The 19,356-nt window shown below is 41.4% G+C and overlaps 1 protein-coding gene across 50 annotated transcripts in view; it reads left to right on the top strand.

The window, feature by feature from the left end:
* The window catches only part of LOC110506308 (CUGBP Elav-like family member 1), a 40,563-nt gene that overhangs the window by 7,975 nt on the left and 13,232 nt on the right, over positions 1-19,356 (top strand). For 14 of the 50 annotated variants that reach the window (XM_090221857.1, XM_036964231.2, XM_036964234.2 and 11 more), the window contains exons 3-7: positions 9,573-9,695; positions 15,507-15,694; positions 16,173-16,255; positions 18,715-18,763; positions 18,928-19,062. In XM_090221857.1, the coding sequence (XP_090077983.1) occupies positions 9,592-9,695; positions 15,507-15,694; positions 16,173-16,255; positions 18,715-18,763; positions 18,928-19,062 (559 nt within the window). In that variant the 5' untranslated portion in view covers positions 9,573-9,591. The remainder of the gene's footprint in view (positions 1-9,572; positions 9,696-15,506; positions 15,695-16,172; positions 16,256-18,714; positions 18,764-18,927; positions 19,063-19,356) is intronic. The other 36 variants (XM_090221869.1, XM_090221864.1, XM_036964226.2 and 33 more) reach the window with 3 other exon arrangements.

Below are 19,356 nucleotides of genomic sequence, written 5' to 3'. Positions count from 1 at the left end.
CAATACACGCAGTCAGTCAGGAAAGCAAAGGCCAGCTTTTTCAAGCAGAAATTTGCATCCTGTAGCTCTAACTCCAAAAAGTTCTGGGGCACTGTAAAGTCCATGGAGAACAAGAGCACCTCCTCCCAGCTGCCCACTGCACTGAGGCTAGGTAACACGGTCACCACTGATAAATCCATGATAATCAAACTTCAACAAGCATTTCTCAATGGCTGGCCCTGCCTTCCTCCTGGCTACTCCAACCTCGACCAACAGCTCCCCCCCCCCGTAGCTACTCGCCCAAGCCTCCCCAGCTTCTCCTTTACCCAAATCCAGATAGCAGATGTTCTGAAAAAGCTGCAAAACCTGGACCCGTACAAATCAGCTGGTCTTGACAATCTGGACCCTCTATTTCTGAAACTATCCACCGCCATTGTCGCAACCCCTATTACCAGCCTGTTCAACCTCTTTCATATCGTCTCAGATCCCCAAGGATTGGAAAGCTGCCGCAGTCATCCCCCTCTTCAAAGGGGGAGACACCCTGGACCCAGACTGTTACAGACCTATATCCATCCTGCCCTGCCTATCTAAGGTCTTCGAAAGCCTAGTCAACAAACAGATCACTGACCATCTCGAATCCCACCGTACCTTCTCCGCTGTGCAATCTGGTTTCCGAGCCGGTCACGGGTGCACCTCAGCCACGCTCAAGGTACTAAACGATATCATAACCGCCATCGATAAAAGACAGTACTGTGCAGCCGTCTTCATTGACCTGGCCAAGGCTTTAGACTGTCAATCACCATATTCTTATCGGCAGACTCAGTAGCCTCGGTTTTTCTAATGACTGCCTTGCCTGGTTCACCAACTACTTTGCAGACAGAGTTCAGTGTGTCAAATCGGAGGGCATGTTGTCCGGTCCTCTGGCAGTCTCTATGGGGGTGCCACAGGGTTCAATTTTCGGGACGACTCTTTTCTCTGTATATTTCAATGATGTTGCTCTTGCTGCGGGCGATTCCCTGATCCACCTCTACGTAGACGACACCATTCTGTATACTTCTGGCCCTTCCTTGGACACTGTGCTATCTAACCTCCAAACGAGCTTCAATGCCATACAGCACTCCTTCCGTGGCCTCCAACTGCTCTTAAATGCTAGTAAAACCAAATGCATGCTTTTCAACCGTTCGCTGCCTGCACACGCACGCACGACTAGCATCACCACCCTGGATGGTTCCAACCTAGAATATGTGGACATCTATAAGTACTTAGGTGTCTGGCTAGACTGTAAACTCTCCTTCCAAACATCTCCAATCTAAAATCAAATCTAGAGTCGGCTTTCTATTCCGCAACAAAGCCTCCTTCACTCACGCTGCCAAACTTACCCTAGTAAAACTGATTATCCTACCGATCCTCGACTTCGGTGATGTCATCTACAAAATAGCTTCCAATACTCTACTCAGCAAACTGGATGCAGTTTATCACAGTGCCATCCGTTTTGTTACTAAAGCACCTTATACCACTCATCACTGCAACCTGTATGCTCTAGTCGGCTGGCCCTCACTACATATTAGTCACCAGACCCACTGGCTCCAGGTCATCTACAAGTCCATGCTAGGTAAAGCTCCACCTTATCTCAGTTCACTGGTCACGATGGCAACACCCACCCGTAGCACACGCTCCAGCAGGTGTATCTCACTGATCATCCCTAAAGCCAACACCTCATTTGGCCGCCTTTCCTTCCAGTTCTCTGCTGCCTGTGACTGAAACGAATTGCAAAAATCGCTGAAGTTGGAGACTTTTATCTCCCTCACCAACTTCAAACATCTGCTATCTGAGCAGCTAACCGATCGCTGCAGCTGTACATAGTCCATTGGTAAATAGCCCACCCATTTTACCTACCTCATCCCCATATTGTTTTTATTTATTTTTCTGCTCTTTTGCACACCAGTATCTCTACCTGCACATGACCATCTGATCATTTATCACTCCAGTGTTAATCTGCTAAATTGTAATTATTCGCCTACCACCTCATGCCTTTTGCACACAATGTATATACTCTTTTTTTCTACTGTGTTATTGACTTGTTTATTGTTTACTCCATGTGTAACTCTGTCTGTTCACACTGCTATGCTTTATCTTGTCCAGGTCGCAGTTGTAAATGAGAACTTGTTCTCAACTAGCCTACCTGGTTAAATAAAGGTAAAATAAAATACTGTGTAACTCCGGTAGGGCAACATCTGAATTTTTTTTTTTATTGTGCATCTCTAATATTACCCTATCATTTGTGAATGATTCCCAGCTTAAGGCAAGAAACAGCGCATGCTTTTTTTTGTGACTTTTTCCAATCATAGTCGCACATCTCATGTAGCTTAGCCCTATATATTTCGTTAAGGTTTGTATCACAATGTGGCCAAATAACTACTTCAAATGAAACGCATTAACCTGCTTTACAACTGGTGTAGAGCCCAACTGGCATACTATACACACGTTTGGGGAAGATACATTTCACCATAAAAATTCACCTTTTTTATAATAAAATCAGTACATGAATATTTGCATTTGTGGTCACTTTTGAGAGGTGTTTTCCTGTTATGGAAGGTTCACGTCTATACTCTACTGCCATGTGCGCATTGCTGCGCTTATAATGTGAAGAAATTGCCTAATAGTTTATCAACATTTTAAGCTATAAGTTCTCATCTGTTGTCAGGCTCATTGCTTAAAACATTTTTTGATGCTAGAAATTTGGGCTCTATCGCATCCCACAACTGTCCCAGACTATGTTTGGAAAATGTATTTCTCGCATGGAATCAAATGGATCAACTTTTGTACTATGGGGGATAGTAGATTGACCAAGACTAGTCCTTTTGCTGTTCGTTAGGCCTACTCATCTTGTTGGCTGACGAAAAGTAAATGTGGACAATTCTTCCAATATCTTCAATATATCATGTTGTTTTAGACCCGTCTAAAATACATTGTTTTTTTTAAATGTAGATGTTCCGAAGGTCTGCAGCAGTGGCTTATAGGCTATACGTGGAAGCCAGGAAATGCTAAATGTTTTTATGTTCATTAATGGTCCATTACCGTGAGACCGGCAGCTATTTGCTTGACAATCACCGGCTGACACAATTTCAGGACTGCCACAGCCCTAGCCCCAGTCTGAGGTCCTGAGCGCTCTGGAGCAGGTTTTCATCAATGATCTCTCTGTACAGCATGATGCTGCCACCACCATGCTTCACCATAGGAATTTTATTGGCCTGGTGAGTGGGGCCTAGTTTCCTCTAGAAGTGACGCTTGGCATTCAGGCCAAAGAGTTCGATCTTGGTTTTGTCAGACCAGAGAATTTTGTTTCATGGTCTGAGAGTCTTTTAGATGCCTTTTGGCAAACTCAAGCCGGCTGTCATGTGCCTTTTACTGAGGAGTGGTTTCCGTCTGGCCACTCTCCCATAAAGGCTTGATTGGTGGAGATTGTTGTCCTTCTGGAAGGTTCTCCCACCTTGAGTGCACACAATTTAATCAGGTATCAGTTTCCACCTTCATCCTCCTTTCCATCCATTTGGGTGACGAAAACACTTTGCTAGTCTTAATCAACGTAAGGTCAAAATCGAAGTAAGCATACACTTGTTCAGAAAACAACATGTTTGAATCATCTTTCAAATTGTTCGGACGTGTAAGCTGCTTAAATTGGCATATTTGATCTGCGCAGGGGCAAAAACCGGTTACGCAAACCTCCCTCTTATATACGAGTGAAGTGATTTTAGAAAAACAAAGTATACATCTTTCGCATGCAAACTTTGTCCGAACGTAGAATCAAATAGAACATGGTCCCTGTGGTAGAACTTTAACAAAAAACCTAGTTTATGCATTTAAGTCCCATCAGGTAGCCTGAGTTCAGATGTGTCCTTGTAAATATGATTATTAACTAAAAATACTGTTAACTGTACTCACTGAGGTGTTTCACACCTTGTAATGAGCGTTCAATACATTATTGTGACGCTGTTATTCATGGCAATGGCAAACTTGTCAGCGGTGTTTCTTGTACCTAGAATGCGTGTTTGTTGAAACCCTGCAAGACTCCTTAGCAACTGTTTTTTTAAAGGTAATGTATTTTCATGGCAACTCCCAGGTTCCTTGTTTGGTCATTTGAATTTTCTGGTCGCATCCCCTACTATCACCACCCCTGTCAATCTTTGGTGTGCTTATTGTTTTGTCCAGCTGCACTGCTCCCAGCAGAGCCGACGATTGCATTTTTTGACGGCAGAGCTGTTTTTAATGACGCATATTGCCCTCCATAATAGCCGTTTCCGTTTGATTGCAGCCAAGTAGGGAGTGGTCTGCCACTGGTAATAAGTATCTGCCTTTTTTTTTTATTTCTTCTTTTATGGAAGTATTTAGCAGGTGGAAAGCTGCAAGGCAAATGAGGTTTTAACAGAACCATCTGCATTTCTCTCGGAAGAACTGCCTCTAGCCATTACCGGCCTTACCCACCAGACACTAAAATGGGAATGTCCAAAAAGTTGATCACTAGTGTAGAACCATCAACATGTTAATCTTGTGTACAGATCAAAACTATTTTACCTCATAAAAAATATCTATCTGATTCTAAACGGTCTTATCTGGACAATAGTGTTGGGGAATTTTTTTATTTTTTCTACACAACAAATTGACCGAGGTCAGGTCTGTTATTTTAATTCCATTTAGTTTGTTTTTTTCTGAGCTCAATGCGCAGTTTCTCTAGAGATCAATCAGATCAAGCCCGAACTGTGCAATGCAGTTGGGGGTTGTAGTTTCCAACAGGCCAATATTCTTCATAGTTTAGCGCAGAAGACTTTATAATGAACTACAATGACCATAATCCATTCCATGTATAATTGTCCAGTCAGTGTGGGCATGTAGACAGAGGGAAGATCTCACAATCTAGAGGGCAGTTGCTTCGCGAGGTATCTCTACCTGAAAATACAAAATCACATGTTATTTGTCACATGCACCGAATACAGGTGAGCTGAAATTAAAGATCACAAATGTTCCATATGCATGAAAAGCTTATTTTTCTTAATTTGTGGACAAGTTTGTATACTGCCTTGTTAGTGAGCATTTCTCCTTTGCCAAGAAAATCCATCCACCTGACAGGAGTGGCATGTCAAGAAGCTGATTACACATCATGATCATTACACAGGTGCACCTTGTACTGGGGACAATAAAAGGCAGTTTTGTGTCACAACACAATGCCACAGATGTATCAAGTTTTGAGGAAGTGTGCAGTTGGCATGCTGACTGCAGGAATGTCCACCAGAGCTGTTGTCAGATAATTTAATGTTCATTTCTCTACCATAAGACACTTCCAACATTGTTTTAGAGAATTTGGCAGTAGGTCCAACCGACCTCATAAACGTAGACCACTTGTAACCACGCCAGCCCAGGACCTACACACCCTTCTTCTTGTGTGTGTATGTATGGATGTATATATATATATATATATATATATATATATATATATATATATACATACACACACACACAGTGCCTTGCGAAAGTATTCGGCCCCCTTGAACTTTGTGACCTTTTGCCACATTTCAGGCTTCAAACAAAGATATAACATTTTATTTTTTGTGAAGAATCAACAACAAGTGGGACACAATCATGAAGTGGAACGACATTTATTGGATATTTCAAACTTTTTTAACAAATCAAAAACTGAAATTGGGCGTGCAAAATTATTCAGCCCCCTTAAGTTAATACTTTGTAGCGCCACCTTTTGCTGCGATTACAGCTGTAAGTCGCTTGGGGTATGTCTATCAGTTTTGCACATCGAGAGACTGACATTTTTTCCCATTCCTCCTTGCAAAACAGCTCGAGCTCAGTGAGGTTGGATGGAGAGCATTTGTGAACAGCAGTTTTCAGTTCTTTCCACAGATTCTCGATTGGATTCAGGTCTGGACTTTGACTTGGCCATTCTAACACCTGGATATGTTTATTTTTGAACCATTCCATTGTAGATTTTGCTTTATGTTTTGGATCATTGTCTTGTTGGAAGACAAATCTCCGTCCCAGTCTCAGGTCTTTTGCAGACTCCATCAGGTTTTCTTCCAGAATGGTCCTGTATTTGGCTCCATCCATCTTCCCATTAATTTTAACCATCTTCCCTGTCCCTGCTGAAGAAAAGCAGGCCCAAACCATGATGCTGCCACCACCATGTTTGACAGTGGGGATGGTGTGTTCAGAGTGATGAGCTGTGTTGCTTTTACGCCAAACATAACGTTTTGCATTGTTGCCAAAAAGTTCAATTTTGGTTTCATCTGACCAGAGCACCTTCTTCCACATGTTTGGTGTGTCTCCCAGGTGGCTTGTGGCAAACTTTAAACAACACTTTTTATGGATATCTTTAAGAAATGGCTTTCTTCTTGCCACTCTTCCATAAAGGCCAGATTTGTGCAATATATGACTGATTGTTGTCTTATGGACAGAGTCTCCCACCTCAGCTGTAGATCTCTGCAGTTCATCCAGAGTGATCATGGGCCTCTTGGCTGCATCTCTGATCAGTCTTCTCCTTGTATGAGCTGAAAGTTTAGAGGGACGGCCAGGTCTTGGTAGATTTGCAGTGGTCTGATACTCCTTCAATTTCAATATTATCGCTTGCACAGTGCTCCTTGGGATGTTTAAAGCTTGGGAAATCCTTTTGTATCCAAATCCGGCTTTAAACTTCTTCACAACAGTATCTCGGACCTTCCTGGTGTGTTCCTTGTTCTTCATGATGCTCTGCGCTTTTAACGGACCTCTGAGACTATCACAGTGCAGGTGCATTTATACGGAGACTTGATTACACACAGGTGGATTGTATTTATCATCATTAGTCATTTAGGTCAACATTGGATCATTCAGAGATCCTCACTGAACTTCTGGAGAGAGTTTGCTGCACTGAAAGTAAAGGGGCTGAATAATTTTGCACGCCCAATTTTTCAGTTTTTGATTTGTTAAAAAAGTTTGAAATATCCAATAAATGTCGTTCCACTTTATGATTGTGTCCCACTTGTTGTTGATTCTTCACAAAAAAATACAGTTTTATATCTTTATGTTTGAAGCCTGAAATGTGGCAAAAGGTCGCAAAGTTCAAGAGGGCCGAATACTTTCGCAAGGCACTGTATATGTGTGTATGTATATATGTGTGTGTGTGTGTGTGTGTGTGTATATATATATATATATATAATTTTTTTTTTTAAATAAACACTTCGCTCAGCACTACTGGACAAATGCCAGGCTTGCTAACATGTGTAGCTGTTAACCAGGGATCATCGACTGGGGGACTGCGGACCACATTTTACATTTTTATTATAGTTTTTGGAAATGAGACTAAACTCGCTAGGAATTCACCTCAAAATTATTTTCATTTAGGAAATCTATTCCCAAGTATTTCCACTCAGAGACATGATCATGTACCAATGTAATCAAGGTTTGAAATGATTGCTTTTGTATATCTGTTCGGCTTCTTGCATCAATTTGCAGAGTACAAATTATTTATTATTTTCCCCTCGCCCCAACCCATGGCTGAATCTAGTTGAAGACCCCTGCTGTAAACCCTTTGGGTGCTTTTTCCACTAACACCAATCAAGCCAGACGGGAGAGATTTTACAGTTAGGACTCATTGCATGTCTGTACTGAGAACCGATCAATAATTAATAGTACTCAGTGAACAAATCTAGCCTAGCTCAGGATTGGTGCATTGCTTGGTTCAGAAAATTAATTGGCCATGTGAAAGGATAAGGCATTTCTCGCCAATTATGTGTGTTGCTAGGGTACAACAGTTGACAGCAAAGTGAACACATGCTTGTCTGAGATTAGAGGCCTATGATTGTTTCCCTGTTATCAAATGTCATTTTCACTTGAGTCATGGAAGATCTGCACAATTTGTAGTTGAGTTGTATCAAGGACTCATTTTCTCTCCTATTGATGTTTTAAAAAAAGACTATCCTAGTATTCATTATTTATGAAAAGTAATCCTAACCTGTACTTTTTTGTTGTACTTTTACCCATTTTTCTCCACAATTTTGTGATATCCAATTGGTAGTTAAGGTTTTGTCCCATCGCTGCAACTACCCTACAGACTTGAGAGGTGAAGTTCGAGAGCCATGCATCCTCTGAAAAATACCCTGCCAGTCTGCAGTGCTTCTTGACACACTGCAAGCTTAACCCGGAAGCCAGCCGCACCAATGTGCCAGAAACACCTTCCAGCTGGTGACCGAAGTCAGCTTGCAGATGCCTGACCCGCCACGAGCCACTAGAGCGCGATGGGACAAGGAAATCCAGGGCGGCCAAACCCTGCCCTAACCTGGACAGTGCTGGGCCTATTGATCAAACCCGGGTCTGTAGTGATGCCTCAAGCACTGCCTTAGACTGCTGCGCAATTTGGGAGGCGATTTCCAGTACTTTTGTATACTTTTTAGCCAGTAGTTCTGAAAGTAGCACCCACAAGCCAAAAACGGTTCCCAAAATGGTCCCCGACTATGTGCACTATGTCAATGCTCTCTCTCGCTCTACTGTGTGTGCATCTTGCTAGCTATCACTCAAATGGCAAGGGGTTGAAGCTCATTGGCCTGAACTCTAATTGCTAGGGGGCTGGCACATGTGGGAGGAAATGTAGAGAAAATGGCACTGAAAGCAAATCTTTTCTGGAAGCTGTGCAAACGAGGGAATTTGTGGCTAATTGAGGTATGACAGTAATTCTGCTCATAGTTTATACATGTATAAACACATTGACACATCCAGCCTGAAGCGGGAGGTTTTAAAAAAATAATTAAAAAAAAATAATTAAATACTGATCGCCAAATTACTGGAGTGTGAAATGGCTAGCTAGTTAGCGGGATGCTCGCTAACAAGGGCTGCGGCTTTTGTGCCGTGATAGGTAACAATGCTTCGAGGGTGACTGTGGCGAGGAGAAACACAGAAGCAATACTGTTACAATTGTCTTTAAACACTCTTTGGCATGATGGAGTAGCTATGGACATCTACCATGTAAACAGTCTCGAATCTTGGGGCCGTTCAACACAGCTACCCAATTGTATAAGTGTAGATGTCAGTGTATTTCGTGTCAGAAAGCAGTTTTCACCTTTACACCCCAGGATAGTTGTAATCGAACCAAATGCCTTGTTCTTAGATAACAACACATTGACCTAGCTTCTCGCATCCCTTGAGTGAGTTGTGCAAATAATTCAGAGAAGTATTTTTTTTATGTAGGCCAAGGAGCTGGCAGTATTTTTAGGTCCACTCATTTCATATCCTCAACGCAATAAGGCAAATCACACTGCTCTAGTAGCTGCGCACTCCATGTAACCTTCTCTAGGTTCCCTACCCTTGTTTGCATCCAGAAAGAACAACAATGTGCAGTGCTTGTAATTTATTTGTTATAATATCATTCTTGTGTCCAATTTTTGTCATGTACGTTTCGATTTCTCTCATATCTTCCACGTGCATGTTACACTTTTTCCTTGGCCAAACTCTGGATGTCTGTCTCAGCCACTGTAAGTCATTTCCATCCACTGTCTGTGTTTTTCTTTTGACTACATGGGTGTCATGTTTGTCCTGTCCTGTTTGGTGTGTTTCTGTAGTGGTTGTGAAAGGCACTGGATGGATAGTATCGACGCTGAGGGCTTGTACCTGTCCACGGAGCAGCATGGGCAGCCACAATGTGAGCTTCCCCAAACTGCCCTGGAGGTGTCCACCATGGGGGGGTAAGAACTCTTTCTCTCCCTTGCTTTTTCCCCATCAGTTAATTCTGCTAAATCATCTAATTCTGGTGCTGAAATGCAGTAGAGGACACGAACTACAGTAGTAGATACTAGTTGGGCCTACAAGTAGTGGTTAAGAGGTGCATGTGAAGCATGGTAGTGTATCAAGATTCTAAAGTTGAAAAGCCTTAGGATGCTTGGACATTTTGGAAAATGACTCCTGCATCTGTTATTCTATAATGTTGACAGTAGTGTTGCACGGGATGTTGAAAATGTTCAATACTAGAACATGAACCTGTTTGGTACTGAAATGTTTGTTTTGGTACTTGTGTCAGAATTGATCCGAGAGACACATTTATCGGCACAGTCAATGTCCCCCTTATAGTACGAGGCACCGCACTGTGCCTGCTCCACTTACTAATTGTTAGCCTGTACTGGGATCTGGACTGCATCATGATGTTAGCTCCAAACTCATGCTGCACAGAAGTTAATACACTTGAATAATGTGACACTGCATGTAGAAATGTTGAAAGTGTTAATTACAGTTTGCAAAACAACGTCCATAAAGGCTAGAACACTTTATAATGCGAGAAGATACTGGTAGCTTTGTAAGTATGTAAACTTCCGACTTCAACTGTATAACGCAGCTCTGTACTATTTATAGGTATGTGTTTTGGTAAAATGAAAATGTTTGTTTTTATACTATAAACTAATTCCAAATAAAAATAGTTATTTAGAGCATTTATTTGCATAAAATGACTACTGGTCAAAATGACAAAAGATGCAGTGTTGTCAGACCTCGATTAATGCAAAGAAAATTAGTTCAGATTCCTTTTTAAGCAACATAATACTAATGTTTTAACTTATGGAGAGTTCAGATATCAATATTTGGTGGAATAACCCTGATTTTCAAACACAGCTTTCATGCGTCTTGGCATGCTCTCCACCAGTGTTTCACATTGATGTTGGGTGACTTTATGCCGCACCTGATGCATAAATTCAAGCAGATCGGCATTGTTTGATGGTTTGTGACCATCCATCTTCCTCTTGATCACATTCCAGAGGATTTCAATGGGGTTCAGGTCTGGAGATTGAGCTGGCCATGACAGGGTCTTGATCTGGTGGTCCTCCATCCACACCTTGATTGACCTGGCTCTGTGGCATGGAGCATTGTCCTGCTGGGAAAACCAATCCTCAGAGTTGGGGAACGTTGTCAGAGCAGAAGGAAGCAAGTTTTCTTCCAGGACAACCTTCCAGGACAACCTTATCCATGTGTCCTTCACAAAGACACATCTGCCCTATTCTAGCCTTGCTGAAGCACCCCACCCGGGCCTCTGCAGGTCTCGCACCCACTGTGAATTTCGGTGGAGTACACAGCATTTTGTACTGCCTGGCATTTTGTATTCCTAATTGACCCAGCATGTAACTTGACATTGTATAGAAATGGTCACGAAAGCTTGAAAGCAGTGTTTGCTATAATTTAAGTAGGGCGTAATAAATCGTAATAGTGGTTTTGAAACCACTCCGGTTGGTGTGATTGCGCAACAAAAGAAAGTTTGAGCCATCCACTGGCCAGGTTGTTTACACAGGTCCCCCTCCTTGTTTGTGTTCGCTGCCATACCTGTAGCTTTTCTAAGGTCAGGGGGTTAGGGTGGGAGTTAATGCGACCAATGTCATATGGCCCAGCCCCCCCCCCCCCCCAACTACGCAGAACAACAGGGTGACCGTGTCCCAGTGCCGGAACCTGATTGTCTCCCCAGCCTCATATTAGTGCAGGGATTACCAGCTCGCTCCTGTTCCCCATTCATTCTGGACAGTCACTCACCCTTATCAGCCTCAATCTGACGCTCTATTTATCTGACGCTGCACCCAGTTCTGCTTGGCTAAGAGAAATGCTCACAAAAAGCCCTAGCCCATCAGCACTTTATTTGTGGGACCTGGGGGCCACAGCTTTTAGTAGCCTGCCTACTCTTCTGTTATTCTAGACCCAGATTGTTGGACAGTGAGGATTTGTTTTGTGTTATACTCTGGTTCAACGTTTCACCGTTGTCCATTTAATTGAAGTTGTTGGTTCTTTACCATTTTGTTACTTCTCTTAGTTTTTAATCACCCTCTGTGGTTTCGCCATAGTTTTTACACAGCAGCCTCCGGCTGAAGTTTCTGAGAAGGCTAGTGGTTTGCAGTGTATCGACTTGAAAAAGTGTGATCAAGTTTGTTTTTCTTTTTCTTTGGCAAAGGGAACATACCCAAAAACATGGGCTCTTTTAAGCTGGATTTTTTGCCTGAGATGATGGTGGACCATTGCTCTTTGAATTCTAGTCCTGTGTGAGTAGTTTCTTATTTATTTTAGCAATGAGTTTAAAAGCTTATGGCTTGTACGGAATGTTTTTAAAGTGCTTTTCAGAAATGGATTTGAGGTGTAGTTTATTCAACTTTCATTTTGGTGTCATTTGGGGGGGGGGGGGGGGTAGGCTATAATGTTACATGTTTAATATATTGGTTCCACCTCGTATTCAGCTGTGTATTTTCAGCTGCATAGACCGATACTCAATTTCTTGATCTGTAGTTTGGTCCCGGCATGTGACTTTTTTTTTTTGTGCTTTCCATAATGTTCCAGTCCAAAACTTGGTGCTTTAAATTTGATATGTAGGTGTTGGAGGCGAAAACGGTAGGAGAGTGAGTTTTCAACAGGTGCATATTCCCCCAAGTGCCCCCCCCCCTGGTAATGGTTCATAATCTGTATTCCGTATGCAGTGCAGTTACATTTTTATAATTTAGTGGCCGCTTTTATCCAGATCGACTTACAATCAGTAGTTATTGTACATGTCAGAGGCTTTAAAACAAGTATGCTTGGCTGAAGTTTATGCATACTGTAGACTGCATATTTTGTGGTCTAACCTGTGTCATAACCATGGCAATCTGTCAATTTCTCTACAGGGAAATCGTTAGGGAAGGTTGCTGCTTATTATTTGTTGATCTTGTGTTTTTACTTTTAAAGATATAAATATTTTAGCTTAGATGTAATGTACACATTAGGGCTTTAGAGTGGGTTAATGTGAATTAATAGGCTACTAACAGTTGTCATATGTTTGAAACTCAATCAGGTTTGAGCTAAGGGTTAGAGCTTGTTGGGCTGTATCCATTTAAGTGATAATGCCCGAGAAGCCCGTGTTTGTTGGCTATATTGGCATGGGTGTTAGGCCCGAGACGACAATATATTTTGGCCGGCAAACCGTGACAATATATCCAACAAACACTGGCTTCGAGGGCGTTATCACTTTTATACAACGTGTTACCAACGTTCAAATAATGATAGACATAATTTAATTAAAAACATTATTTTGATTAATGCCCGAGAAGCCGATGATTCTTTGTGACATCGTTCTATGCGAGAGTGGCGTATCTGAGAGAATATGTTATAATATTTTTTTCCAGTAGCCTAATAACGAGTGCAACTTAGAAATATCACAAACAGGCTATAAACAACATACCTTGGCTTAGACCGTTCTCGTCTGTTTTTACGACGAATGAGTTGGGCTTTAGTTGTATCTTCCCCTCTCTTCCTCTTCGACCCAGATGTAACTGGAGGTCGAACCACACTTTCTGAACCAGACCCCTTAGTGTACCGGGATTCAGAGCCTGGGAGTTTTGGAGCTGGGCAATGTCCTTATCGGTGATGGGAGGGTGGCTGTTTGAGATATTTTCCATGCTGCCTGAACTGTTTGATCTTGCCCAAAAAATACATGATTCGAGGTGGTCAAATCAGTATCCTTCATAAGGCACCAGCTGCGACCGATGGGTGGGTGTTTTAGAAACCTGTTGAGCCCACTACTTATGCTGTACTGCTCCCTCCTTCCCATTTCGTGCATTTCCTTAAAACTGTCGGAGAAGGATGTTAAACTCTTCCTTGGGGACAGTTTTGACATCAACTTTTTTTCTTCTTCTTCTCTCCTAGCCATCCCTTGACGCAACGCACAACCCAGTTTGTATTCTTAACTGTCTTTTTTGTTGTGGCTTTTCTCTAGATCATTCAATGCAGCGTCCTCCAAATCTGCATGCCTGGGTATTATTGCCATCTATTTTTCCCATTAATCTATAGTTATGCCACCAAAAAGATCAAAAGAAATGTTCCACTCATCCATTTTAGTTCTCATCAAATTAACGATTTAGCCAGTCATCTGAAAAAGCTTTTGTATGTTGCTATGTAGGGTTGCACATTTTGGGGAATATTCAGAGGTGGAAACTTTTCATGGGAATTAACGGTGTGTTTAACAATGTTAATTATTCCTTGCCCACAAACATTCAACCACCCATCAGAGATGATTGCACTAAGGTCTGCTTTCTCTGGGATTTGCTTGACCTTCACTTGAAGTCTGAACTGTGCATCCTACAAATGAGTAGATAAGCATGTTTGGTTGGAGGGGTGTATGCTGGGCAAAGAACATTCAGAAATCTCTTCCAATACAAATTGCCTGTGAGCATCAGAGGTGAACGAGTTACATACACAGCTCGAGCAAGACATTCATCAGCATTTCTCTGACTACGTTCCTCCATTGAGTAAAAAATAACTAGTGATTCCAGGAGGACCATGAGCTGTTGCTATCGATAAGGTGTCTGATGCAGCATTTTCACCTTGGATAGAAGTAGAGAGACTTTTGTCAGAGGTGGCTTGTTGTGAGCACTGAGGAAACTTTATGCACTTGGCCAGATGATTCTGCATCTTTGTTGCATTCTTCACACATGGGTTGGCACAGTATTTGCAAATGTACACAGCTTTTCCTTCTATATTAGCTGCAGTGAAATGTCTCCACACATCAGATAGTGCCCGTGGCAATTTCCTGTAAAGATTTTTAATTGTACAAAAAAACAAGTACAGTTAAGCAGTTAGATTAAACAACTCCTTTGTAAGAAATGTTTTAATATGAAACGTGTACGGAAACAGGTGAGTTAACACTCCTCAGTTAGCAGGCTCACGTAAGCTAAAACCCACATGGTAGCAAAAACAGTTAAAATAACAACCCAATGTTTATATCCCAGGACAAATTAGCTAGCAACAGCAAGCTAGCTATTTAAATTGGCATAAATGTTTAATGCTTTTTGACCTGTCCCCAAATTCATATAGTTGGTTCAGAGTTTTTGATATTTCAACCTGTGTCCTGATCATGTCTGGTGTGTGGGGACGAAATCAACATGCATACGATACTGCATGCTCGCGTGCGGTCTGGTCAGCATGTTAGACAGTCTTGATTGGACTACTCTGACGATATGGAGGTACAATAGGTGTTTGTCAATCGAAAACCTAGTTTTGTGCTTGCACATTCAAATTCATTCATTCAAATAGACTAGTATTTTCTTGTTTTCTGTGCGGCCTTCAATATTGCGTGAGATTAATAATTGTTTGGTTATGAATGATCAGATCTCCCAAAACAAACTTCACTTTCAAGATCATTCTCTTTAGAGCTATTGGTCTTAGTTGCATATGTCAATTCTCTGCTGGCAGTATGAATTTGGTGCTGTGTTTTTGTATGCATGTTAGAACGTTTCCTCAGATGGCACCTCTTTCAACTGACACTTAATAACAACATTACTTGACTGCAAGTTATGCAGTGCTACTGAAATAGTCTAGACTTGATTTTCCATTTCTGCAAAACAGCCTTTGCTCTGAATGTCATTTTGTGAATTTCGCAAATATGTTATTTCTAACAGGGACATATTTAATATGCCACTGGGGAAGACGGCTCATAAATGTTAACTTGGGCAACAGAAGCAACATCATGTAGCCATATTATAACAACTGTTACCTTTCTCTCTCAGGGCGAAGAAGATGAACGGGACCCTGGACCACCCGGACCAGCCCGACATCGATGCTATCAAGATGTTCGTTGGCCAGATCCCACGGTCCTGGGCAGAGGAACAGCTGCGGGAGCTTTTTGAGCCTTACGGCGCCGTCTACGAAATCAATGTATTGCGTGACAGGAGTCAAAACCCCCCCCAAAGCAAAGGTGACAGTGCTGTCTTGAGTTCTTCACCATAGGTGTCCATTACACTCTCCCAGTCAAAATAGTGGGCAGTCAAAATAGTGTTTTTCTTTTTCAGTTTTTAACAGATGTAGGTTATTTGTGTTTAAAACACAGATTTGTTTTTTCTCCAATGCAATGTGTAGACTGCGCCCTACTTGTGCTACTGCAATATCCTTAGTTACAACCGACCGAGAAGGTTGTAGCCTACATCTTAAATTGGCCTACAAAATATATATTTTTGGAATGTTGGTTCAAATTGCAGGTTTTTATATCAGCTGTTCAGAAATATGAGACTCGGATGTAGTCTTGCCTACATCATGTCAATCAAATCGGTTGATAGGAAGGGTTCAGAAGAGGGAGAGAAACGTGAAGAGATGTGTGCGTGAACTAGCACGTGTACAGAACATGATCTTTAGAGTAACATTTACTTTGTCTAACAACTGTCTATATCCCCAAACAGGTTGTTGTTTCATAACATATTACACTCGCAAATCTGCATTGGAAGCACAAAATGCTCTTCACAACATGAAAATTCTCCCAGGGGTGAGTAGGTTTGGTAGAAATGTTTACTTCCTCCATAAATCAAATTGGGAAGCTTGCCAGGTTGTAATAGAACAACAGTCAGTGCTGCTGTTCAGCTTTTATCTCTAGATATGTAGGACCCTATAGGACCCTATAAAATCTGTATATTTTTCCTGTTACTTTACCAAATTCCGTTTTCTCCGTTTTGTTTTTCCAGGTTTCAGTTTCTTTTTTATCACACTTGTTTAAATAGAAAACAACTAAATGTGATGCTTTAAGTCCACAACAATGGTTAAACCACATCAAAAGACTGCTTTTGAGCTTGATTTTTTAAAACATTTTATTTAGATTTAGATATTTACCCTTTAATTTCAGTGGCACCTAGCAAGAGGTTTTTTGTAGAGCACATGTGATAGTTTGCTAAACAAATAATGGATTGATGCCAATAATCTCATTCTGCCAGGTAAGCATAGGCTATTTTGTAGTAAACTGTTAATTGAGAAGGTTTTTGGGAAAGCCTTTCCATCTACCAGAATTATTTTCTTTAGCATCATTGTTAACGGCTACACAAAGTTGTAGACGCGTGCATCAGACATACAGTCATGGGAAATTCTCTTTGCAGGAAATACCCATCACTGATGCATTCTGTTCATGTCTTAAGATAAACGTGGGCAAATTGAAATAATGTTCCATACATTTAGTTTATTCCCTACGAAGTTTAATACATTTAAATGTATTGATTCCTTCTGTATTCTCCACATCACAGATTTTATAGGGCCCTAGGGATGCCAACCACACATCCTTTTATACTAGAGGTCGACCGATTTATGATTTTTCAAGGCCGATACTGATTATTGGAGGACCGTATTTATTTGTAATAATGACAATTGCAACAATACTGAATGAACACTTATTTTAACTTATAATACATCAATAAAATCAATTTAGCCTTAAGTAAATAATGAAACATGTTCAATTTGGTTTAAATAATGTAAAAACAAAGTGTTGGAGAAGTAAAAGTGCAATATGTGCTATGTAAGAAAGCTAACGTTTCAGTTCCTTGCTCGGAACATGAGAACACATGAAAGCTGGTGGTTCCTTTTAACATGAGTCTTCAATATTCCCCAGTAAGAAGTTTTAGGTTGTAGTTATTATAGGAATTTTAGGACTATTTCTCTCTCTACCATTTGTATTTCATAACCTTTGACTATTGGATGTTCTTATAGGCACTTTAGTATTGCCAGTGTAACAGTATAGCTTCCGTCCCTCTCCTCGCTCCTCCCTGGGCTCGAACCAGCAACACAACGACAACAGCCACCATCGAACCAGCGTTACCCATGCAGAGCAAGGGGAACAACTACTAGAAGGCTCAGAGCGAGTGATGTTTGAAACGCTATTAGCGCGCTCTAACTAGCTAGCCATTTCACTTCGGTTACACCAGCCTCATCTCGGGAGTTGATAGGCTTGAAGTCATAAACAGCGCAATGCTTGACGCACAACGAAGAGCTACTGGCAAAATGCATGAAAGTGCTGTTTGAATGAATGTTTACGTGCCTGCTTCTGCCTACCACCGCTCAGTCAGATACTTAGATACAGTGCCTTGCGAAAGTATTCGGCCCCCTTGAACTTTGCGACCTTGCTACATTTCAGTGCTCCTTGGGATGTTTAAAGCTTGGGAAATCTTTTTGTATCCAAATCCGGCTTTAAACTTCTTCACAACAGTATCTCGGACCTTCCTGGTGTGTTCCTTGTTCTTCATGATGCTCTGCGCTTTTAACGGACCTCTGAGACTATCACAGTGCAGGTGCATTTATACGGAGACTTGATCAAACACAGGTGGATTGTATTTATCATCATTAGTCATTTAGGTCAACATTGGATCATTCAGAGATCCTCACTGTACTTCTGGAGAGAGTTTGCTGCACTGAAAGTAAAGGGGCTGAATAATTTTGCACGCCCAATTTGTCAGTTTTTGATTTGTTAAAAAAGTTTGAAATATCCAATAAATGTCGTTCCACTTCATGACTGTGTCCCACTTGTTGTTGATTCTTCACAAAAAAATACAGTTTTATATCTTTATGTTTGAAGCCTGAAATTTGGAAAAAGGTCGCAAAGTTCAAGGGGGCCGAATACTTTCGCAAGGCACTGTACTTGTATGCTCAGTCAGATTATGTGCATCGCAGGACACGCTAGATAATATCTAGTAATATCATCAACCATGTGTAGTTCACTAGTGATGAGGCCGTCATTGAAAATATGAATGTGTTCTTAACTGACTTGCCTAGTTAAATAAAGGTATAAAAAATAAAAACCGGCAAATCGGCGCCCAAAAATACCAATTTCCGATTTGTTATGAATACTTGAAATCGGCTCTAATTAATCAGCCATTCCGATTTAATCGGTCGACCTCTAATTTATACCTATCAAGGCAATATCCATCAGCTCTTCTTCCTTTTAAATTCAATGTCTTTCCTCAACAGATGCATCACCCCATTCAGATGAAGCCAGCTGACAGTGAGAAGAATAATGGTGAGTATAGCTACATCTCTGCAAGCAGTGGAGCCTGGTGGATGGTGTGGTCATTTTGTTTTCACATTGAAGCCCTACCTCTTAGAAGCTGATGTTGTTGTATGTAGTCTCTAATGCAGTTACTCAATGTTTGTTGAAACAACCTTGTCTTCATTCTCTTTCAGCGGTGGAAGACAGGAAGTTGTTCATAGGAATGATATCGAAAAAGTGTAATGAGAATGACATCAGACTTATGTTCTCACCGTATGGACAGATCGAGGAATGTAGAATACTACGTGGGCCGGATGGACTGAGCCGTGGTGAGGCAGATTCAGTTCACCTTTCATCCTCACCGTCACACACACACCTTCAACAAGATGCACCCAAACACACATACACATTTACTCTATCAGTTATACTATGAGGACTAGTCATTGTTTTGACATTAATCTCTCTCTGACATTAATCTCATACACTCCCACACACTCACTCTAAAATAGTTGCATACAGATGGGTGAAAAGTCATTACTCTCATTTGTCCCCCTGTGTACAAATCCCACATATCTTCCATGCAAATCCTTTCACACAGAAAATTTACCAATCTCAAGGTCATC

This window comes from Oncorhynchus mykiss, chromosome 26 (assembly GCF_057628025.1).
Source record: "Oncorhynchus mykiss isolate SJ-2025 chromosome 26, ASM5762802v1, whole genome shotgun sequence".
NCBI lineage: Eukaryota > Metazoa > Chordata > Actinopteri > Salmoniformes > Salmonidae > Oncorhynchus > Oncorhynchus mykiss.
The sequence above is the reverse complement of the archived record's forward strand: the minus strand, read 5'-3'. Positions and strand labels throughout refer to the sequence as shown.